This window comes from Bombyx mandarina, chromosome 04 (assembly GCF_030267445.1).
Source record: "Bombyx mandarina strain Sakado chromosome 04, ASM3026744v2".
NCBI lineage: Eukaryota > Metazoa > Arthropoda > Insecta > Lepidoptera > Bombycidae > Bombyx > Bombyx mandarina.
In genome coordinates, this window is record NC_143211.1 from 15,639,399 (window position 1) to 15,660,440 (window position 21,042).

At 33.1% G+C, this 21,042-nt stretch overlaps 1 protein-coding gene across 1 annotated transcript in view; it reads left to right on the forward strand.

Moving 5' to 3' along the window:
- Positions 1-522: 522 nt before the first annotated feature.
- row (relative of woc) overlaps positions 523-21,042 on the forward strand; it is a 33,240-nt gene continuing 12,720 nt past the window's right edge. The window contains 6 exon segments of the mRNA XM_089727159.1: positions 523-680; positions 749-999; positions 1,594-1,694; positions 3,076-3,105; positions 3,108-3,251; positions 20,717-20,881. Of these exon segments, the coding sequence (XP_089583285.1) occupies positions 648-680; positions 749-999; positions 1,594-1,694; positions 3,076-3,105; positions 3,108-3,251; positions 20,717-20,881 (724 nt within the window). The 5' untranslated portion in view covers positions 523-647.

A 21,042-nucleotide genomic window follows, 5' to 3' on the forward strand; every position in this document is an offset into this window, starting at 1 on the left:
TTTATTTATTTTTAATTTATTATATTTATTTATTTTTAATTTTTTTTTTTTTTTTTTTTAATTAAATATACCAATTAATTGCTCCTTCAGGATTTATATTTGTTTTTTTTTTTCACGATTAAAACCGCGTATAAAGTTTAGGCATTATAGTTGACGCATGCGCAGTACACATATTTTGCATACATTTATTCAACTAATAAAAATAGTAAATTAAACAAAAACGAGTAATTTCGAAAGAGAACAAACGTGTTTGTATAAGAACAATCGAAAATGAATATTTACGAGTCATTGAGGATGAAAAAATATTAAAAATTGCATTAGAGGGGCTAACTTGTAGGTATATTTTTAAAATTTTTTTTAAATAAATAAATGCAGAACAAACAATTATTAACAGTGAATCATGAACAAATGAGGAACAAACGAATTAATAGAAAATAAGTATAAAATAGGAAAAATAAATTTTTTTGAGGGGCTAACTTCATTCACCTCATAGATAATACACATAATCATAGATTATACACTTAACTTAATCACAATAATGAGCATAGATTATACACTTAATATATTAGATAATGAGCATCTAATAATGTAGGTGCATCAGATGCTAGTGAATTTTTACTTTAATATGATTTGAACAAACTTACATTATGAAACTAAAGAAAGCTAAGTCAGATACCGAGGTAAGTGAGATAATTACCGATGTTTCCTTCAAATGCCAATATCCATAACCATCTAAAGTACTTTTTAGGAAGTCATTCCACCTCAAGCCGAAATCATTGAAGCCGATCTCTACAAGAGATCGTATTTCGGTCCGGACATACCAACATTAGAGCTAGAATGCTGGGAAGAAGAACTATCAGAAGTCCAACTACAAGCTTACAAAAATGCCGACGATGAGTACAAAAGTATCCAAAACAAACTGGACGATATAGTTAAGAGCACTGGCGGCCAGATTGTTTACAACGGCGATCAATTCACCGCGTATCAGTTGCTTGGAAAGTAAGTAAATACTAGATTTTTATGAATCATTTATTTCTATCTTCCTCCAGAGATAAGGTGTCTGAATACAAACCCATTTTTTTAATTTATTGCTTATTACACTTCATAAACATGAATGTAGATGGTATTGTCCATCAGTCAAGCAATGGTGAGAACATAGTTGGTGGATTAATTGATAAATTATTAATATACATAGTTATAATTATTAAAATATAAATTGGTAAATTTTGATTCCAAATTAAATGCATAATGAAAGTATTTCAAAACCCTGCATTAAAATATATTAAAGAGATTTTAGAAATAATACAATTAGATTTTAGCTATTTCTTTATTATATTCTTATCTAACAATATAGATTAAATTAAACCAATTCCATCTAATCTAGATGAAATTTATTGAATTGAACTGATTTCTGTGAGATATTATTTATAAAATGAATGAAGCCATTGTCCTTGCGTCACAGATTGTAGCAGACGGCTTATAAATTCAAATTCACAAGTATATTATGTATCTGTAATATTTAGTAAACGAACATACTATTCCACAAAGGTCTAAAGGTAATATATATTTCATAAATATTTTTTTTGTGTTTAGACAACCAGCATTGAAAGACTTGGAGCGTCAAAGTGCGGACATAATAAGATCTAGATCACGTTCTATGTCTATCTCAAAGGACAGACCCACAACACGTAGAGGTAATTTTGATATTCCATTTTGATTTCTACGTAAAACTTAATAGAAGGCTCATTTGGTGTAAAACAGCTATGGTTGTGCATTGTCTTTGAAACTACCACCAATCACTTAAATGCAATTCTGCAAAAAAATCCTGTAAATGGAATTCTGAATTGGAAAACTTATTGAAAAACCACCTTACATTTCAAGTTAGTATATAGGAATTGCCGTTGCTTCTTGGATAAATGCAGGGAATGTTTGTACCAATCCAGGTGTGCTCAATATGTATGCTAATGTTATTCAGAGTAATTATACAAATTTTGTGGAGTTCCATTTTATTAAATTGTGCTGATGTTCAATCATCTTGGTAATATTTGTGAACTAACAATACATACATTACTTAACTTTTTTTTTTATTGCTTAGATGGGTGGACGAGCTCGCAGCCCACCTGATGTTAAGTGGTTACTGGAGCCCATAGACATCCACGACATAAATGCGCCACCCACCTTGAGATATAAGTTCTAAGGTCTCAAGTATAGTTACAACGGCTGCCCCACCCTTTAAACCGAAACGCATTACTGCTTCACGGCAGAAATAGGCAGGGTGGTGGTACCTACCCGCGCGGACTTACAACAGGTCCTACCACCAGTAATTACGCAAATTATAATTTTGCGGGTTTGATTTTTATTACACGATGTTATTCCTTCACCGTGGAAGTCATTCGTGAACATTTGTTGAGTACGTATTTCATTAGAAAAATTGGTACTCGCCTGGGATTCGAACACCGGTGCATCGCTCAACACGAATGCACCGGACGTCTTATCCCTTAGGCCACGATGACTATACATTAGAAAAATTGGTACTCGCCTGGGATTCGAACACCGGCGAATCGCTCAACCGAATGCACTGAAGAACCAAACAGTAAAATGATTACTTAGAGTATTAACTGTCACTTCAAGAATTATAAAATCGTCTGGCACTTCAAATCTTAAAGAAATAAAATTATCTTTACTTTGTAATTATCAAGAAATTCTTAATTTTAATGTATTTAAATAAAAATGGTTAAAATGGTAAAAAAATATGGTTAAAGCTGTCATGGCCAGCAAATGTACCCTACATTTCATAGACCCTATTGTACCCACCATTACATTACTACATGACTAAATTGACATAAATTAAGGGGCAGCCGTACTAATTGCCTTAAAGCAGCCAACACAGCTAAACTGCTGCTGATATACTATTCCTAAATACCGAAGCTTTAAAGTTAAAGTTTAAATGTAGTTAGCTTAACGTTAGTTTAAGTTGAAGTAACTTAAAGTTAGTTTCATTTGCCACTACCTTACATATTGAAGAATTCATCTTCAAGATTATAAACTGTGAATGTTTGTAAACTTTCATTCTAGGGCGTCAGAAGAGGACTCGTGGTGAAGAAAATACCATTCTCCTTCACCAGAAAAAACCAAATCTCCTGAACCGAAACACAAGAAAAGAAGAAAGATAAGAGAAAGAACAAGAAAAGGACAAGGAAAAGAGAAAGAAAACACAAAGACTAAAGACAAGAACTTGCACCTTCCAGTAAGTTTCAAGAGAATTAATTGATTGAAGGACGTATTTAGGACGCTTTCCGGGTCATCGTTCTCGTCGAACCCGTTCTTTGCAACGAAGGGCTCGGCGAGTAAATTAACCCACAGACACAGCCCACTGTTTTCTCACCGGATTTTCTCAGTGGGTCCGGTTTCCAATCTGGTGGTAGATTCTGCGAAGCACGGTTCTTGCTAGTGTTCGTGTTAGCAACATCGTCAGGTTTGAGCTCATTATTAACTCGGCGACGCTGACATGGTCTCTGTAGACCATCAACTTAGGTATGAAAAAAAGGACGATTTTTAAGGAAATCATCCTACGTATTTTTTAAGTTATACTTCTTTAGGCGCGTTATGAAAAATTGATGAGAGTGAATTTACGTTGCGCGCGCACTGTGACACAAATTAACAGAAATGAAGTTGCCCACTAAATCGCTCATTACAGTAAAAAATAATTAATACTCTTTTGGCTTTAGGATAAATGACTGTTTATAGGTTTTATCAATGTAAATAGAGTATGGCCATCGAATCGTGACACAACTACTTACAATGGCGGCAATTCAAATAACTGACACATTAAATATAGCATGAAAGGTAGTTTTGCATTTTTATATTAATGTGACTATGCCATAGAAAAACAAATGTATCAAATCGTGTTATGTTATCTTTAATGTGCCAACTGAAGATATTTGGATTTTGCCGTAAAGCAGTAATGCATTTCAGTTGAAGGGCGGGCAGCCGTTGTACTATACTGAGACCTTAGAACTTATATCTCAAGGTGGGTGGCGCATTTACGTCGTAGATGTCTATGAGCTCCAGTAACCACTTAACATCAGGTGGGCTGTGAGCTCGTCGAAGGGTATCTAAGCAATAAAAAATTAAAATAAAAAGGCATGAAATAAAATGAAATGAAATGTGATGAGATAATATGGGAGCACGTAATGATTTATATTTTAAATAAAAAAGTTATCATATAAATATAGTTTTCATATAAAAAAGTTTTCATTAAAATTAAAATAAGACTGACCTAAAGTCTTAGTTACCAGGTCATAAAATCCCTTAAAAAATCATTTCGTGCGCAGCGCGTTTCGCATTACGTTGTTTTTATTTTTGGCTTTCGTTCGTTTTCGTAAACAACCTAACGCGCGATTTCTCGTAACAGGTTCCATTTTATTTTAAGAACCTGTTGCTGCAACAGGTTTCGTAAAAAATACTTATCTTTAGTAGGAAATAGCCTCAAAATATCGTTTTTATTAAATATCTCCAACAATAAACATAACCTAAAATGTAAACATTGTCTGATTTTACCAAGTTGGCCATTGCTGGGAGACCTGAAAATTGGGTCATGAAACCTTTTAGGTATTGTAACTTATGCCCAATTCTAGCACTGTAACGCCAGGCCCAAGTTGTATGGATTTCGGGTTTGTCCTTTCCATATATAGGGACCAAGTACAAATAAAATGAATATCAAAACACTATGAACAGAAAGCTATTAAATAACGTAACGTAATTAACTAATTAATTAATTCGAAAGTAAGCCCGAACACTGCCTTCAGTTGCGATCCGCTGTACTGTGAGTTGCGATACACCAGTTGCGTTAGCAACTCTAAATGAAACTGTCAACATCTTTTACGCTTTCTCTTTTTCTTTTTAAAAAAAAAATCAAAAATTATGTTTGTCGGCCGACGATTTAAACACTATTATGCTTTGGTGGCTCTTGTTAACGAATAGTATAAATGCCAAGGGACACTTAATACTAAAACAAATTTAACACGAACAATCTTAAAACTAAACAAAAAACTGAGCACTAAACAAAAACAATATATAATAACAAATCAATGAAAACTTTTGTAGCCGCCCGTACTCAAGACAGAGATAGCGACACGACACGACACTAATGCTAGCGTGTGAGTGAGACACATTACCACGTACCGAAATTACCGAATTTATACGATGTCAAGAAAAGGGTATCCAATATGCGTGTTTGAGGATGTTGTTTAATCGATTTTTTTTCAATTATTAAATTTAAATAAAAAGTATATTTATATTCCATTTTGTAGGAGGTTTAAATATTCACAAACAGTCCTTATTGTAAGGTTGTTTATAAATCACTGATATTCAACTAAATCATGTCTTTCAACCAAGCAAAAAAGTGTTATTAGTTTTTTATTAAAGATGAAGTCTCGTTACTAACGACAACATTCAATAAGTTTGTAAATCTATTTCGTTCAGTATCTCATAAAAACAAAAATTAATAAATTCTAAATCGATAAAAATCGATTGCGATATTTGATTGAATAAAGGGACGATTGTGTTTGCACAGAGTCAATCCCTAGCCTAGACCTCCGCCCCGCGCACGTTGTCATGCCACCATTTGGTTCTTAAAACGTTTGTGGCAGCCTTCTGCGCGAAGTTCGGATCGGCATGATGCATCGGTCGTATTGTAAGTTGAGGAATAAAAAGGGTGCGTGTACTTATGTACGCGCGTAGAAGTTATACTTCTTTGGCATTATTAAAAAATAGTTTTGATTGCATACAATATTATTACAATAAATAATCAAAATGGAAAAGGAGTAATTATAGTCAATAAAGTTCAGTTTACATTGAAAATTTAAATAAATAAATATTTATTATTATTCTTTACATTAAGTGTAACATAATTCTATTATTATTCGAATGTTGTTTTTAAATTATGTCCAATGCCGTAGCATCTTCCGTAATGTCTGAATTGGAACTTTAGTTATCAGTGGCCTATGATAACTAAAGACGATATGAAATTTTTTGTATTAACGGCGTTTAGATATCGTGAAAATACAGCATCTATGGTAGTGTCGTGTCGTGTTGTCGAAATCAGAGAATTATTATTCATGGCTAGATTCTTGGAGGGAAGCAATAAGTGGACGAGCATCTTCACGGAAAAATTTGACGTTGAAGTCTCCACTTAAATTATCGGTAATTTCTTCTCCTCTACTAAGATATTCTCTCCAGCTTTTGTATATGGCCATAATATTCTTTTCAGGAATGTATGATGTCGTCCATTTTTTGATTTGGAGTAATGCAATTACCATTAAAACATTTTTATTGCCATGTTCCATTTGCATTCAGCTACTCATCAACTGATGTCAATGTTGAACTTGTCAATCCGCCTTTCTTACAGTCATATCATATTTGAGTATAATATTGCTAGTGTCGTGCTTATTTGATAAATGGCAACTCCTCCAGCTCGAACGTTCGATCGCTTATATTGTACTATGCAATTGAATTTGGTATACTAATCGACTCTTCATTGGCTTACCAGTCTCATTTTAAAGTAAAACATTCGATTGTTGCATAATTTGATCAAGGAAATCAGTGTAATGAGCCCGGAGACTTTGACAGTTAAAAGTATATATTATTAACCCGCTCTTTTGATTAATAAAATCTAACAGATCATTGCTGATAGTTTGTAAGCGATTAAGCGAGAGTCTACGGAATTCTTCTTGAAGGACTATCTATAGCTATGGATGCTCTCCGGCCATGATAGAAAGTTTTATCATTGTTTTTTGTTGTAATGTTAAACCTTGGAGGCTAGTCACCCGTGTCAATGCAACATACACTAATGATAGTTGATGATTTTTCATATTCATAAACAATTCGTGGTACGTATACCTGAGATTTGTGAATCGTAGTGCGCAATCGCAAACTAAAGGTAGATGCGATCGTTTAACATTTATCGTTTTGTTGTTATTAAGTGGAATATTGCAGATCTTCTTCCTATCGGTACAGCAGTTGTAATATTGTTGAGAAGTTACATGTCCAGCACTTTTTTTTATTTTTTGACAATTTTTGGTGAGTCTGGGAAATCAGCATACAACATTCACCTCTCTTTCATCATTAAATTCAAGATGAACTAATTTTCAACAGCTCCATTTGCTAGGCCATCTGATACATCGATGTTTGTTGTATCACGTAGAAACATTCGCACAAATACGGTTTCATAAGGCAACCCTCCAGTATCAATGAGCGACATTTTATATAATTTTTGACGGACAAAAGCTGTTTGTTCTGCTGAAGTACAGCCAACAAATACGTCTTTAGCAATTGAAGTAGTTTTATTTGGAGCAGTACTTAAATTCGGTATTTATTTGTAACAGCTCGTTTGTATTAATGGTCTGATTCCATGTGGACATTTTTCTTCGGCTCCTGCATTGTTACAAATCGCGATCCAATAAAATTAATTCCTGATCGTTGAGCTGTTGACATTCCCATTTTTTGTCAATATTGAAGAAAACTCTGGTTTACTGCGCTACCATTCTCATCATTCATAAATTCTGTATTTGGCATCAAATTTTCTTCGTTTTTTAGCATAGATCCAAGCTTTATTAAGTATGCTAGACGAAGATCACTATTCATTTTAGAAAGAGATTGTTGTATAAATTTGGAATGGATTTGGTTTAGATGCTGGTACTGGTGGTAGGACTGTTGTGAGTCCGCACGGGTAGGTACCACCACCCTGCCTTTTCTGCCGTGAAGCAGTAATGCGTTTCGGTTTGAAGGGTGGGCAGCGTTGTAACTATACTTGAGACCTTAGAACTTATATCTAAGGTGGGTGGCGCATTTACGTTGTAGATGTCTATGGGCTCCAGTAACACTTACACCAGGTGGGCTGTGGCTCGTCCACCATCTAAGCAATAAATAATAAAAGATGCGTGTTAGCAATCTTGTACTCAGTTTCATGATTAACCATCTTCATGGCATAAATTTCGAGAAATTTCAATTACATTCTGGATGTCCAAACTAGATTCAAATTCTTTTCGTTTATTTAAAATTTTATTTTCATTCTGTTATAAGTATCGATAGCTTAATTTCAGCGAGTATTTCTGCATCTTCATTCCAGAAAGGAATATGTAAAGTACCATTTCACGTTTATATTCATAAGATCTTGTCCATATCAAAGTTTCGGTATCGGATAACACGCGGCACTTTTCTTTTGGTGTAAGTACGTCTGCATTAATGGTGTAATTAGCAACAAACTGGGCAAGAGTAATATTTTCCAATCTTCCTGTCGGCGTTCATATTTATCAAACCAATTTTCTTTCCAATATTAGTTGAATCTTCTCCTATGCCTATCGCGTCTAATTCTTTTGTGTTTTTTTATACGTTGACGATCACATGGCCACATAGTGGGATAATAGTGACTACAGTAGACACTTCGACATCGGTTCTCGTAAGAGATACCAAGCTGCCTCCTGATTGTTATCTCCACACTATTGAGCATATTTACACCAATTTTCTAGTAATTTCAACGCATCAACTCTGGACATTCATTCATATTTCAATAATCAATCGCTGAAGATGATTAATGCCTCTGTTAGTTTTATTGACATTCTGCGACATAATTAGCACATGAATATTCTTCGGTAATGAATTGAATATCCATATTGGATTTAACATATTAAATATAAAGGGGTTAATGGATTATGCCATTTTTCACATGGTTGACGCTTGACAAAATCGTGGCCTCTTAATTCCAGCTCGAAGTATATTATGATAATCTTCTCTGAATTAATATTGTTACTCGAATAAAGAATCATATCATGATAATCATGATTATCTAAATGAACCGGATATCTTTGTAACGTTTAGCATAATCCTTGAACCAGGTTCTCTTCTGCATAGGTAATAAATTGTAGTAGATCGGCAAGGCATAAAGGTGCTTCGAATTGCAATGCTGAGGTTGATTTGCCACTATTTTTAAAGCACGTGAATCTATGTTTATGTCTTTGTAATTTATGTTACCTGATACTTCTCGAGATGAAAATATAAAGTTATCAATTAATGCAATAGCATTCAACCTATTTTTTCAAGTGCATCCATTGGAGCATTAGCTAGCCATAGCATATGCGCATGTGGGACTACCACGATGCTGAACTTAATGCGTTTAAAATAATGAACAACATAATATTTTCCAACGGAAAATTTTGACGATTATAAAGATTCATATACGTTAACCAATTTATTAAAATATTAGCACAAGTAACTGCATCCTCATTAATAAGAGTTGTTTTTTCATGGAGAAGCTCGGCCATTTCTTCTGAAATGTTTCACCGTTGTGTTGAATTTGTAGAGCGTTGGAGCAGATCGTTCCATCCAATTTCATTAGCATGACGGTATGATACAGTCGGTTTACCAAACTGTCTGATCATAGCAAAAAGATCTTTTTTGCGACATCCAATACCATGTTGAATTCAGAATTGCTCTTAGAAAAGCAAGATTGGTTTCATACATTATGGATGTACTGATTATTTCTATTTGTTCCGATAATTTTGTATCTTTACCAACGTGTTTGAACGAACTGTGAGGAATCCCGAACTCGCATCCTCATAATCTCATCGCCATGTATAATAATGATACGGCGTAACTGCACGACGATTAGATCGTCTTAGCTCGCTAGAAGCCATATGAGAGGTTACTTTACACCATCCCTAAAATAACGGAATTGACTCAAGTAAATTGCGGGAAAAGAAGTTCCTCTCATGTTCATCAAATAATAAGCTTTGAGGTACATTGTCTTCACAGGTGCAATACGTAAGTATTGTTCTTCATTCCACAATAATGTCTGTATGAGCCGTAGATGTTTGCTGATATCATCTTGCGGATTCATCGTGAATTTGATTATCATTAAAAAATTACTCATCAACTTAATATCGTACATAGTATACAATGGTGACGGAATTAAAAGAGTGCGTGTATTTATGTATGCGCGTAAGAAGCTATACTTTATTTTTATTAAGTTATTTCTTTTTTTATTTAATTTTAATCAATTTGAAAAAAAGTCGATTAATCAACATCCTCAATCACGCATATTGGATATCCCTTTTCTTGACATCGTATAAATTCGGTAATTCTCGGTACGGTTCGGAAAGTTCACCTGCGGCTATATTCAGACTATTCGGTACTATTTCGGTCGTATTGTAACGAGCGATTTAGTGGGCAACTTCATTTCTGTTAATGTTGTGTCACGGTGCGCGCGCATCGTAAATTCACTTTCATCAATTTTTCATAACGCGCCTAAAGAAGTATAACTCAAAATAAGCCAACTTTTAATAGTACGCTTATTATCAGTACTTTGTAAGTAGCTCGACCGATGAATTTCTTTCGTTTGATATGTACATTTATACAATAGTCATCATCAATATTCCTTGGAATAGATTTCACCATATTATTAACTGAAACAGGAACATTAATTATTTGACCGAAATACCGTACTGACCAATAACATGCCTCAGTCTTCTGATTTGCATGAAGGGAATACGAGGTGAATTAGTCTTTCGGAAATAAGATCTAAAGGTGGCAGATGTTGAGGTATATCTGGTATATCTATATTTAAAACCATGAATGTGGACATTGAAGGAATATTCTTCTTGTTTAACGCTTGTATGCATGTGTTGCAAAGCTTCGTATTTTCGCTGGAATATTAGGTATAATTGTGTTAAAATTCTTTATGTTCAAGAGACGGACTTTTCAAGTCATCTTGAAACCACAACCTGTCACATGCTGAACATGGATGATATCCAAAAGGATTATCTAGAAACTTTTTTGAATTCCTGATGAGCTCTTTTTAGTCGTGGAAAATTACTATACGGTAAAGAAGTATCTACGTCCATATCAATTTGTTCATCAATAGAAGTATTAATAAACTGTTCCGGAGAATTGGAAGGAACGGCTTCTCCGTCTTGTGGAGGTAATTCCTGGTCCATAATCGTGTCTTGATTTAATCTATCACGCTCCTGATCATGTACAATGTCTTGAGTAGATAAAATATGTACATTCGAGGCACCAGCTAATTGCTGAATGTTTCTTGGGCATGAAGCAGTCGGTTTTGCCCCATGTCTGCTAATAAAGTATTTTCTGATGTACGTTGATTATACGGCACAGGAGAATTAGTCATATGCATCTCAGCTTGTACAACTATAAAGTTGGGATTGTCGTGTGTTGAAGCAGATAAAATGAATCGTTTAAATTACCGCCATCATGATCAGCGATACCAGTACTGGACAGCGTTGAGACATCTGATTGATTTGTACTAGCACTGATGGTAGCTAGCTGAAATGATGGCGCAAAAGTCCTTATTGGTGAACTTGAAGTTGACGGTGTGGATAACATCTCAGCCCTGGATGATTCGTCTACTTGTGAAAGCATTTTTTTTCACAGCCTATAGGCACGATTACTTTCTGCTCCTGTTTTTCTTATTGGCTTGTTTACTAACAAGCCTTGACGAGCTTTTTCAGCTTCCATGGCAGCTTTTTTCGATTGTAATAGTTTTTACAATGTTCCGCATTTGTTTTAGCCATCTTGAAATCTGAAATAGAAATTGAATAGTAACATTAATAGTCATCAAATGTAAGCGAAAAACTCTTAGATTGATAAATAAGAATGATAGTAAAAATTAGATATAAAAATTAATAGTAAATATAAAAAATTACATTTAATAATTCAGTTATATATATATTATATCATTTGTACTACATATTACAGGATTCTTAATTTAAAATATTTATTTTTTAATAATTAATTCATATTTCAAGAGTCAATGAATGAACTTATTGATAAATTTGAAAATAGTGTTTGAATTTATTCATTTTTTAATATTTATTATTTATTCAATTTATTTCTTTTTTTTAAATACTAAATAATTAATAATAAATATTTAACATTTATAATTTAATAATATTAATATTTAGTATATTATTCAATTATTAATTAATGATAATAATAATAATAATTATTATTATTATTGTTAATTAATTTATTATATTATTCATTCAATTTAATAATAAATATTAGAAATTAATATTTAAATTTGATGTTCAATTTTAATTTTTTATCACAAATTTATCGCTTAATGTTTTATTAAATTTATTTCTTTTTTTTTTAAATATTAAGTAACTAGTAATAAATATTTAACATTAATAATTAATGATGTTTAATATTTAGTATATTATTCAATTATTAATTAATATTAACAATAGTAATTATTATTAATTATTATATTATATTATTCATTCAATTTAATAATAAATATTAAAAGTTAATATTTAAATTTGTTGTTCGATTTTACTTTTTTAATATTAAATAATTAATAATAAATATTCAGCGTTAATAATTTAATAATATTTAGTATGAATTATATTAAATAATAATTTTGTCATTTGTATTACTAAATAATACATACGGATAGTTAACCTCAATTGTATTGGAGCACTTAGGAAGGTTGATGAGCACAGTTTTTTCACAAATATTTTCTAATACTAATTAGTATTGATTTAAATATTCAATTTAAATCACTTCTGATTATAATTCAGACGCACATATAAAATTCGCACTTATATAATGAAACAAAATGAAAACAGGTGTTTTAAATGTAGAAACTCAAAGCATGTGGATAAATATTATAAATATAAATACATAGTGAACAGAGGCGGCGTGCGTACCAACATGCGGCACTAACAGAGGTTCCATTTCTGTTTTGTTGGTAGCATTTTTCCCTCAACTTACAATACGACCGATGTATCTTGGCGAGTCCGAACTTCGCGCAGAAGGCTGCGCACAAACGTTTTTAGGAACCAAATGGTGGCATGACGGACGTGCGCGCACAATCGTCCCTTTATTCAATCAAATATCGCAATCGATTTTTATCGATTTAGAATTTATTGATTTTTGTTTTTATGAGATACTGAACGAAATAGATTTACAAACTTATTGAATGTTGTCGTTAGTAAACGAGACTTCATCTTTAATATAAAAAAAAACTAATAACACTTTATTTTCTTGGTTGAAAGACATGAGATAGTTGAATATCAGCTATTTATAAACAACTACTACAATAGGGACTATTTGTGAATATTTTAAACCTCCTTTTGATGACCTAAAAACGGTTGTGCGCAGCCTTCTGCGCGAAGTTCGGACTCGCCAATATACATCGGTCGTATTGTAAGTTGAGGAAAAAATGCTACCAACAGAACAGAAATGGAACCTCTGTTAGTGGTGCATGTTGGCACGCACGCCGCCTCTGTTTACTGTGTATTTATATTCATAATATCTGTCCACATGCTTTGAGTTTCTACATTTAAAACACCTGTTTTCAGTTTGTTTTCATTATATAAGTGCGAATTTTATATGTGCGTCTGAATTATAATCAGAAGTGATTTAAATTGAATATTTAAATCAATACTAATTAGTATTAGAAAATATTTGTGAAAAAACTGTGCTCATCAACCTTCCTAAGTGCTCCAATACAATTGAGGTTAACTATCCGTATGTATTATTTAGTAATACAAATGACAAAATTATTATTTAATATAATTCATACTAAATATTATTCAATTATTAATGCTGAATATTTATTATTAATTATTTAATATTAAAAAAAGTAAAATCGAACAACAAATTTAAATATTAACTTTTAATATTTATTATTAAATTGAATGAATAATATAATATAATAATTAATAATAACTATTATTGTTAATATTAATTAATAATTGAATAATATACTAAATATTAAATATTATTAAATTATTAATGTTAAATATTTATTATTGGTTACTTAATATTTAAAAAAAAAGAAATAAATTTAATAAAACATTAAGCGATAAATTTGTGATAAAAAATTAAAATTGAACATCAAATTTAAATATTAATTTCTAATATTTATTATTAAATTGAATGAATAATATAATAAAATAATTAACAATAATAATAATAATTATTATTATTATCATTAATTAATAATTGAATAATATACTAAATATTAAATATTATTAAATTATAAATGTTAAATATTTATTATTAATTATTTAGTATTTAAAAAAAAAGAAATAAATTGAATAAATAATAAATATTAAAAAAATGAATAAATTCAAATACTATTTTCAAATTTATCAATAAGTTCATTCATTGACTCTTGAAATATGAATTAATTATTAAAAAATAAATATTTTAAATTAAGAATCCTTTAATATGTAGTACAAATGATATAATATATATATATATATATATATATATAACTGAATTATTAAATGTAATTTTTTTATATTTACTATTAATTTTTATATCTAATTTTTTACTATCATTCTTATTTATCAATCTAAGAGTTTTTCGCTTACATTTGATGACTATTAATGGTACTATTCAATTTCTATTTCAGATTTCAAGATGGCTAAAACAAATGCGGAACATTGTAAAAACTATTACAATCGAAAAAAAGCTGCCATGGAAGCTGAAAAAGCTCGTCAAGGCTTGTCAGTAAACAAGCCAATAAGAAAAACAGGAGCAGAACGTAATCGTGCCTATAGGCTGCGAAAAAAAATGCTTTCACAAGTAGACGAATCATCCAGTGCTGAGATGTTATCCACACCGTCAACTTCAAGTTCACCAATAAGGACTTTTGCGCCATCATTTCAGCTAGCTACCATCAGTGCTAGTACAAATCAACCAGATGTCTCAACGCTGTCCAGTACTGGTATCGCTGATCATGATGGCGGTAATTTAAACGATTCATTTTTATCTGCTTCAACACACGACAATCCCAACTTTATAGTTGTACAAGCTGAGATGCATATGACTAATTCTCCTGTGCCGTATAATCAACGTACATCAGAAAATGCTTTATTAGCAGACATGGGGCAAAACCGACTGCTTCATGCCCAAGAAACTATTCAGTAATTAGCTGGTGCCTCGAATGTACATATTTTATCTACTCAAGACATTGTACATGATCAGGAGCGTGATAGATTAAATCAAGACACGATTATGGACCAGGAATTACCTCCACAAGACGGAGAAGCCGTTCCTTCCAATTCTTCGGAACAGTTTATTAATACTTCTATTGATGAACAAATTGATATGGACGTAGATACTTCTTTACCGTATAGTAATTTTCCACGACTAAAAAGAGCTCATCAGGAATTCAAAAAAAGTTTCTAGATAATCCTTTTGGATATCATCCATGTTCAGTATGTGACAGGTTGTGGTTTCAAGATGACTTGAAAAGTCCGTCTCCTGAACATAAAGAAATTTTAACACAAATTATACCTAATATACCAGCGAAAAATACGAAGCTTTGCAACACATGCATACAAGCGTTAAACAAGAAGAATATTCCTTCAATGTCCACATTCAATGGTTTTAAATATCCAGATATACCTTAGCATTGAAGTCGTCGTGGCCTAAAAGATAAGACGTCCGGTGCATTCGTGTTGAAGCAATGCTCCGGTGTTCGAATCCAGCAGGGGGGTACCAATTTTTCTAATGAAATACGTACTCAACAAATGTTCACGATTGACTTCCACGGTGAAAGAATAACATCGTGTAATAAAAGTGATACCCGCAAAATTATAACTTGCGTAATTACTGGTGGTAGGACCTTTTGTGAGTCCGCGCGGATAGGTACTACCGCCCTGCCTATTTCTGCCGTGAAGCAGTAATGCGTTTCGGTTTGAAGGGTGGGGCAGCCGTTGTAACTATACTGAGACCTTACAACTTATATCTCAAGGTGGGTGGCGCATTTACGTTGTAGATGTCTATGGGCTCCAGTAACCACTTAACACCAAGTGGGCTGTGAGCTCGTCCACCATCTATGCAATAAATAAAAAAATCTGCCACCTTTAGATCTTGTTTCCGGAAGACTAATTTCACCTCGTATTCCCTTCATGCAAATCAGACGACTGAGGCATGTTAATGGTCAGTACGGTATTTTCGATCAAATAATTAATGTTCCTGTTTCAGTTAATAATATGGTGAAATCTATTCTAAGGAATATTGATGATGACTATTGTATAAATGTACATATCAAACGAAAGAAAATTCATCGGTCGAGCTACTTACAAAGTACTGTTAATAAACGTACTATTAAAAGTTGGCTCAATTTTTGAAGTTATACTTCTTTAGGCGCGTTATGAAAAATTGATGAGAGTGAAATTTTACGAAGCGCGCGCACCGTGACACAAAATTAACAGAAATGAAGTCGCCCACTAAATCGCTCATTACAATACGACCGACGTAGCTTGGCGAGTCTGAATATAGCCGCAGGTGAACTTTCCGAACCGTACCGAGAATTACCGAATTTATACGATGTCAAGAAAAGGGATGTCCAATATGCGTGTTTGAGGATGTTGTTTAATCGTTTTTTTTTTCAAATTGATTAAAATTTTAATAAAAAAAGAAAGAAATAAATTTAATAAAAATAAAGTATAACTTCTTACGCGCGTACATAAGTAGGCGCACCCTTTTTAATTCCGTCACCATTGTATACTATGTACCATTTAACTAACCCCTTTATATTTAATATTGTTAAATCCAATATGGATATTCAATTCATTACCGAAGAATATTCATGTGCTAATTATGTCGAAGAGTATGTCAATAAAACTAACAGAGGCATTAGTCATCTTCAGCGATTGATTATTGAAACTATGAATGAATGTCCAGAGTTTGATGTCGTTGAAATTACTAGGAAAATTGGTGTAAATATGCTCAATAGTGTTGAGATAACAAGTCAGGAGGCAGCTTGGTATCTCTTACGAGAACCGATGTCGAAGTGTTCTACTGTAGTCACTATTATTCCCACTATGTGGCCATGTGATCGTCAACGTATAAAAAACACAAAAAGAATTAGACGCGATAGGCATAGGAGAAGATTCAACTAATATTTGGAAAGAAAATTGGTTTGATAAATATGAACGCCGACACGAAGATTGGGAAAATATTACTTTTGCCCAGTTTGTTGCTAATTACACCATTAATGCAGACGGTACTTACACCAAAAGAAAAGTGCCGCGTGTTTCCGATACCGAAATTTTGATATGGGACAATATTTTAATGAATATAAACGTGAAATGGTTACTTTACATATTCCTTTTCGGAATGAAGATGCAGAAATACTCGCTGAAATGAAGCTTATCGATACTTATAACAGGAATGAAAATGAAATTTTAAATAAACGAAAAGAATTTGAATCTAGTTTGGACATTCAGAAAGTAATTGAAATTTCTCAAAATTTATGCCGAGAAGATGGTTTGAATGATGAAACTGAAGTACAAGATGTTGCTAACATCGCATCTGAACCGAATCCATTCCAACATTTATATAACAATCCTCTTTCTGAAATGAATAGTGTTTTTTTTATTTTTTATTGCTTAGATGTGTGGACGAGCTCACAGCCCACCTGGTGTTAAGTGGTTACTGGAGCCCATAGACATCTACAACGTAAATACGCCACACACCTTGAGATATAGTTCTAAGGTCTCAATATAGTCACAACGGCTGCCCCACCCTTCAAACCGAAACGCATTACTGCTTCACGGCAGAAATAGGCGGGGCGGTGGTACCTACCCGTGCGGACTCACAAGAGGTCCTACCACCAGTAATCTTGTCTAGTAGTCTGTAGTACTTCATCTGAACCAAATCCATTCCAAAATTTATATCCCCCTCCTCCCTCCGTGCGTCGTATTCCTCAGTGCTGAAGGTCGTGACCTTTACGGAGCACTTTTGTTAGGACTATGTTCCTCCATTCACTCCTGTCCTCCGCGCAGTGGATAGTGACATTAAAATTTATATAACAATCCTCTTTCTGAAATGAATAGTGATCTTGTCTAGCAGTACTTAATAAGCTTGGATCTATTGCTAAAAAACGAGAAGATTTGATGCCAAATACAGAATTTTATGAATTGATGAGAATGGCAAATGATAAGCAAAAAGAGCTTTTGTTACATTTCATTTCGAATCTATTAAATCCGAACCGTAGTCCATTTCAAATATTTTTCACGGGTCCAGCTGGATGTGGTAAGACTTTCGTCATAAAGCTTATCATGGAAATTTATAACCGATATAATGAGAATGGTGGATGATGTAACTCGTACATCGCCTGTGCTTCAACAGGCAAAGCTGCTGTTGCCATTGATGGAACTACCGTACATACTGCCCTAAAAATATATTTGTCGAGATTACTTCCACTAAGCACTGAAGTAGCACATCAATATAGAGCACTATTTAAATACGTCAAAGTGTTAATCATTGATGAAATAAGTATGATTGGTGCTGAATTACTTTCTCAGATTGACTCTAGGTTGAAGCAGATTACTGGAGATTTTAAAACTAACTTTGGTGGCTTAGACGTTATTTTGATTGGAGATCTACTCCAGTTACCACCAGTTCGAGCTACTCCAATTTACAAACAGCAGAAGCAGAAAATTGTTGGACCTATTTTGGCGTGGATTCAGATTTTATGAATTAGATCAAGTTATGCGGCAGGCAAACCAAGAGTTTTCTGCAATATTGACAAAAATTGGGAATGGTCAACAGCTCAACGATCAGGAATTAATTTTATTGGAATCGCGATTTGTAACATTGCAGGAAGCCGAAGAAAAATGTCCACATGGAATCAGACTATTTAATACAAAATATAATAACCGAATTTTAAGTACTGCTCCAAATAAAACTACTTCAATTGCTAAAGACGTATTTGTTGGCTGTACTTCAGCAGAACAAACAGCTTTTGTCCGTCAAAAATTATATAAAATGTCGCTCATTGATACTGGAGTGTTGCCTTATGAAACCGTATTTGTGCCGAATGTTTTCTACATGATTACAACAAACATCGATGTATCAGATGGCATAGCAAATGGAGCTGTTGGAAAATTAGTTCATCTTGAATTTAATGATGAAGGAGAGGTGAATGTTGTATGGCTTGATTTCCCAGACTCACCAAAAATTGGTCAAAAAATAAAGAAAAATTAGTACAACTGCTGTACCGATAGGAAGAAGATCTGCAACTATTCCACTTAATAACAACAAAACGATAAATGTTAAACGATCGCATCTACCTTTAGTTTGCGCTTGCGCAACTACGATTCACAAATCTCAGTGTAGTACGTACCCTGAAATTGTTTATGAATATGATAAAAATCATCAACTATCATTAGTGTATGTTGCATTGACACAGTTGACTAGCCTCCAAGGTTTATACATTACAACAAAAAACAATGATAAAGCTTTCTATCATGGCCGGAGGGCATCCATAGCTATAAATAGTCTTGAAGAAGAATTCCGTAGACTCTCGCTTAATCGCTTACAAACTATCAGCAATGCTCTGTTAGATTTTATTAATCAAAAGAGCGGGTTAATAATATATACTTTTAACTGTCAAAGTCTCCGGGCTCATTACACTGATCTCCTTGATCAAATTATGCAACAATCGAATGTTTTACTTTTAAATGAGACCTGGTAAGCCAATGAAGAGTCGATTAGTATACCGAATTTCAATTGCATAGTACAATATAAGCGATCGAACGTTCGAGCCGGAGGAGTTGCCATTTATCAGAATATGCACGACACTAGCAATATTATTACTCCAAATATTGATATGACTGTAAGTAAGATAGGCGGAATTGACAAGTTCAACAGTGACATCAGTTGGTGAGTTTTGTGTAGCTGAATGCAAAATGGAAGATGGCAACAAAAATGTTTTATTTTTAATTTACATTACTCCAAATCAAAAAATGGACGACATCATACATTTCCTGAAAAGAATATTATGGCCATATACAAAAGCTGGAGGAGAATATTATCTTAGTAGAGGAGAAGATAAATTATCGATAATTTTAAATGGAGACTTCAACGTCAATTTTTCCCGTGAAGATGCTCGTCCACTTATTGATTTCCTCCAAAATGACTTGAATCTAGCCATGAATAATAATCCTCTGATTTCGACAACACGACACGGCACTACCATAGATGCTGTATTTTCACGATATCTAAACGCCGTTAATACAAACATTTTCATATCGTACTTTAGTTATCATAGGCCACTGATAACTAAAGTTCCAATTCAGACATTACCGGAAGATGCTACGGCATTGGACATAATTTAAAAACAACATTCGAATAATAATAGAATTTATGTTACACTTAATGTGAGAGAATAATAATAAATATTTATTTATCTAATTTTTAAAATATAAACTGGACTTTATTGACTATAATTACTCCTTTTCCAGTCTTTGATTATTTTATTGTAATTAATTATTTGCATGCAATCAAAAACTATTTTTTAATAATGCCAAAGAAGTATAGCTTCTTACGCGCGTACATAAGTACACTCAGCCTTTTTATTACTGTGTATTGGTACCTTAAGTCTTAAGTGGTTATTGGAGGCAACGGACATCATAATGTGTAACCTATTATTCCTCCTCCTCCTTGCGTCGATAATCTTCAGTGCTGAGGGTCGTGGCCTCCTCTAATCACTTTCACCTATCATTCACCTTGTATTAAATTATTGTTTGTATCATATAACAACTATCCCTAGCCCTAGCAGATATATGGAAGAATGGGCTAGTAGCTACTCCAAACAGTTACGACATTGAACTGGTCCATTTACAATGTCTTTCAAGTCAGATGAAGTAATCCCCCTCTGCCTACATTTCAGATGTACACAGTGTTGTGACAAATGTTCGACCATCTGAGTCGACAGCTATTGGTGGCCTGCTAACTGGCAACACCACTAAAACAACAGCGATCGTAGACCTCACTAAAGAAGAGAGCAACAAACATGTTGCTGATTCACGTGAAGTTTCGTTCAATAAATTACAAGGTATGTAGGAAAGATATAGCATATAAGATAAGCAATTTTTTATATCTATCTTCTATCTATATATATAAAAATGAATTTCTGTTCGTTAGTCTCGCCAAAACTCTAGAACGGGTGGACCGATTTAGCTAATTTTGGTCTTGAATTATTTGTGGAAGTCCAGA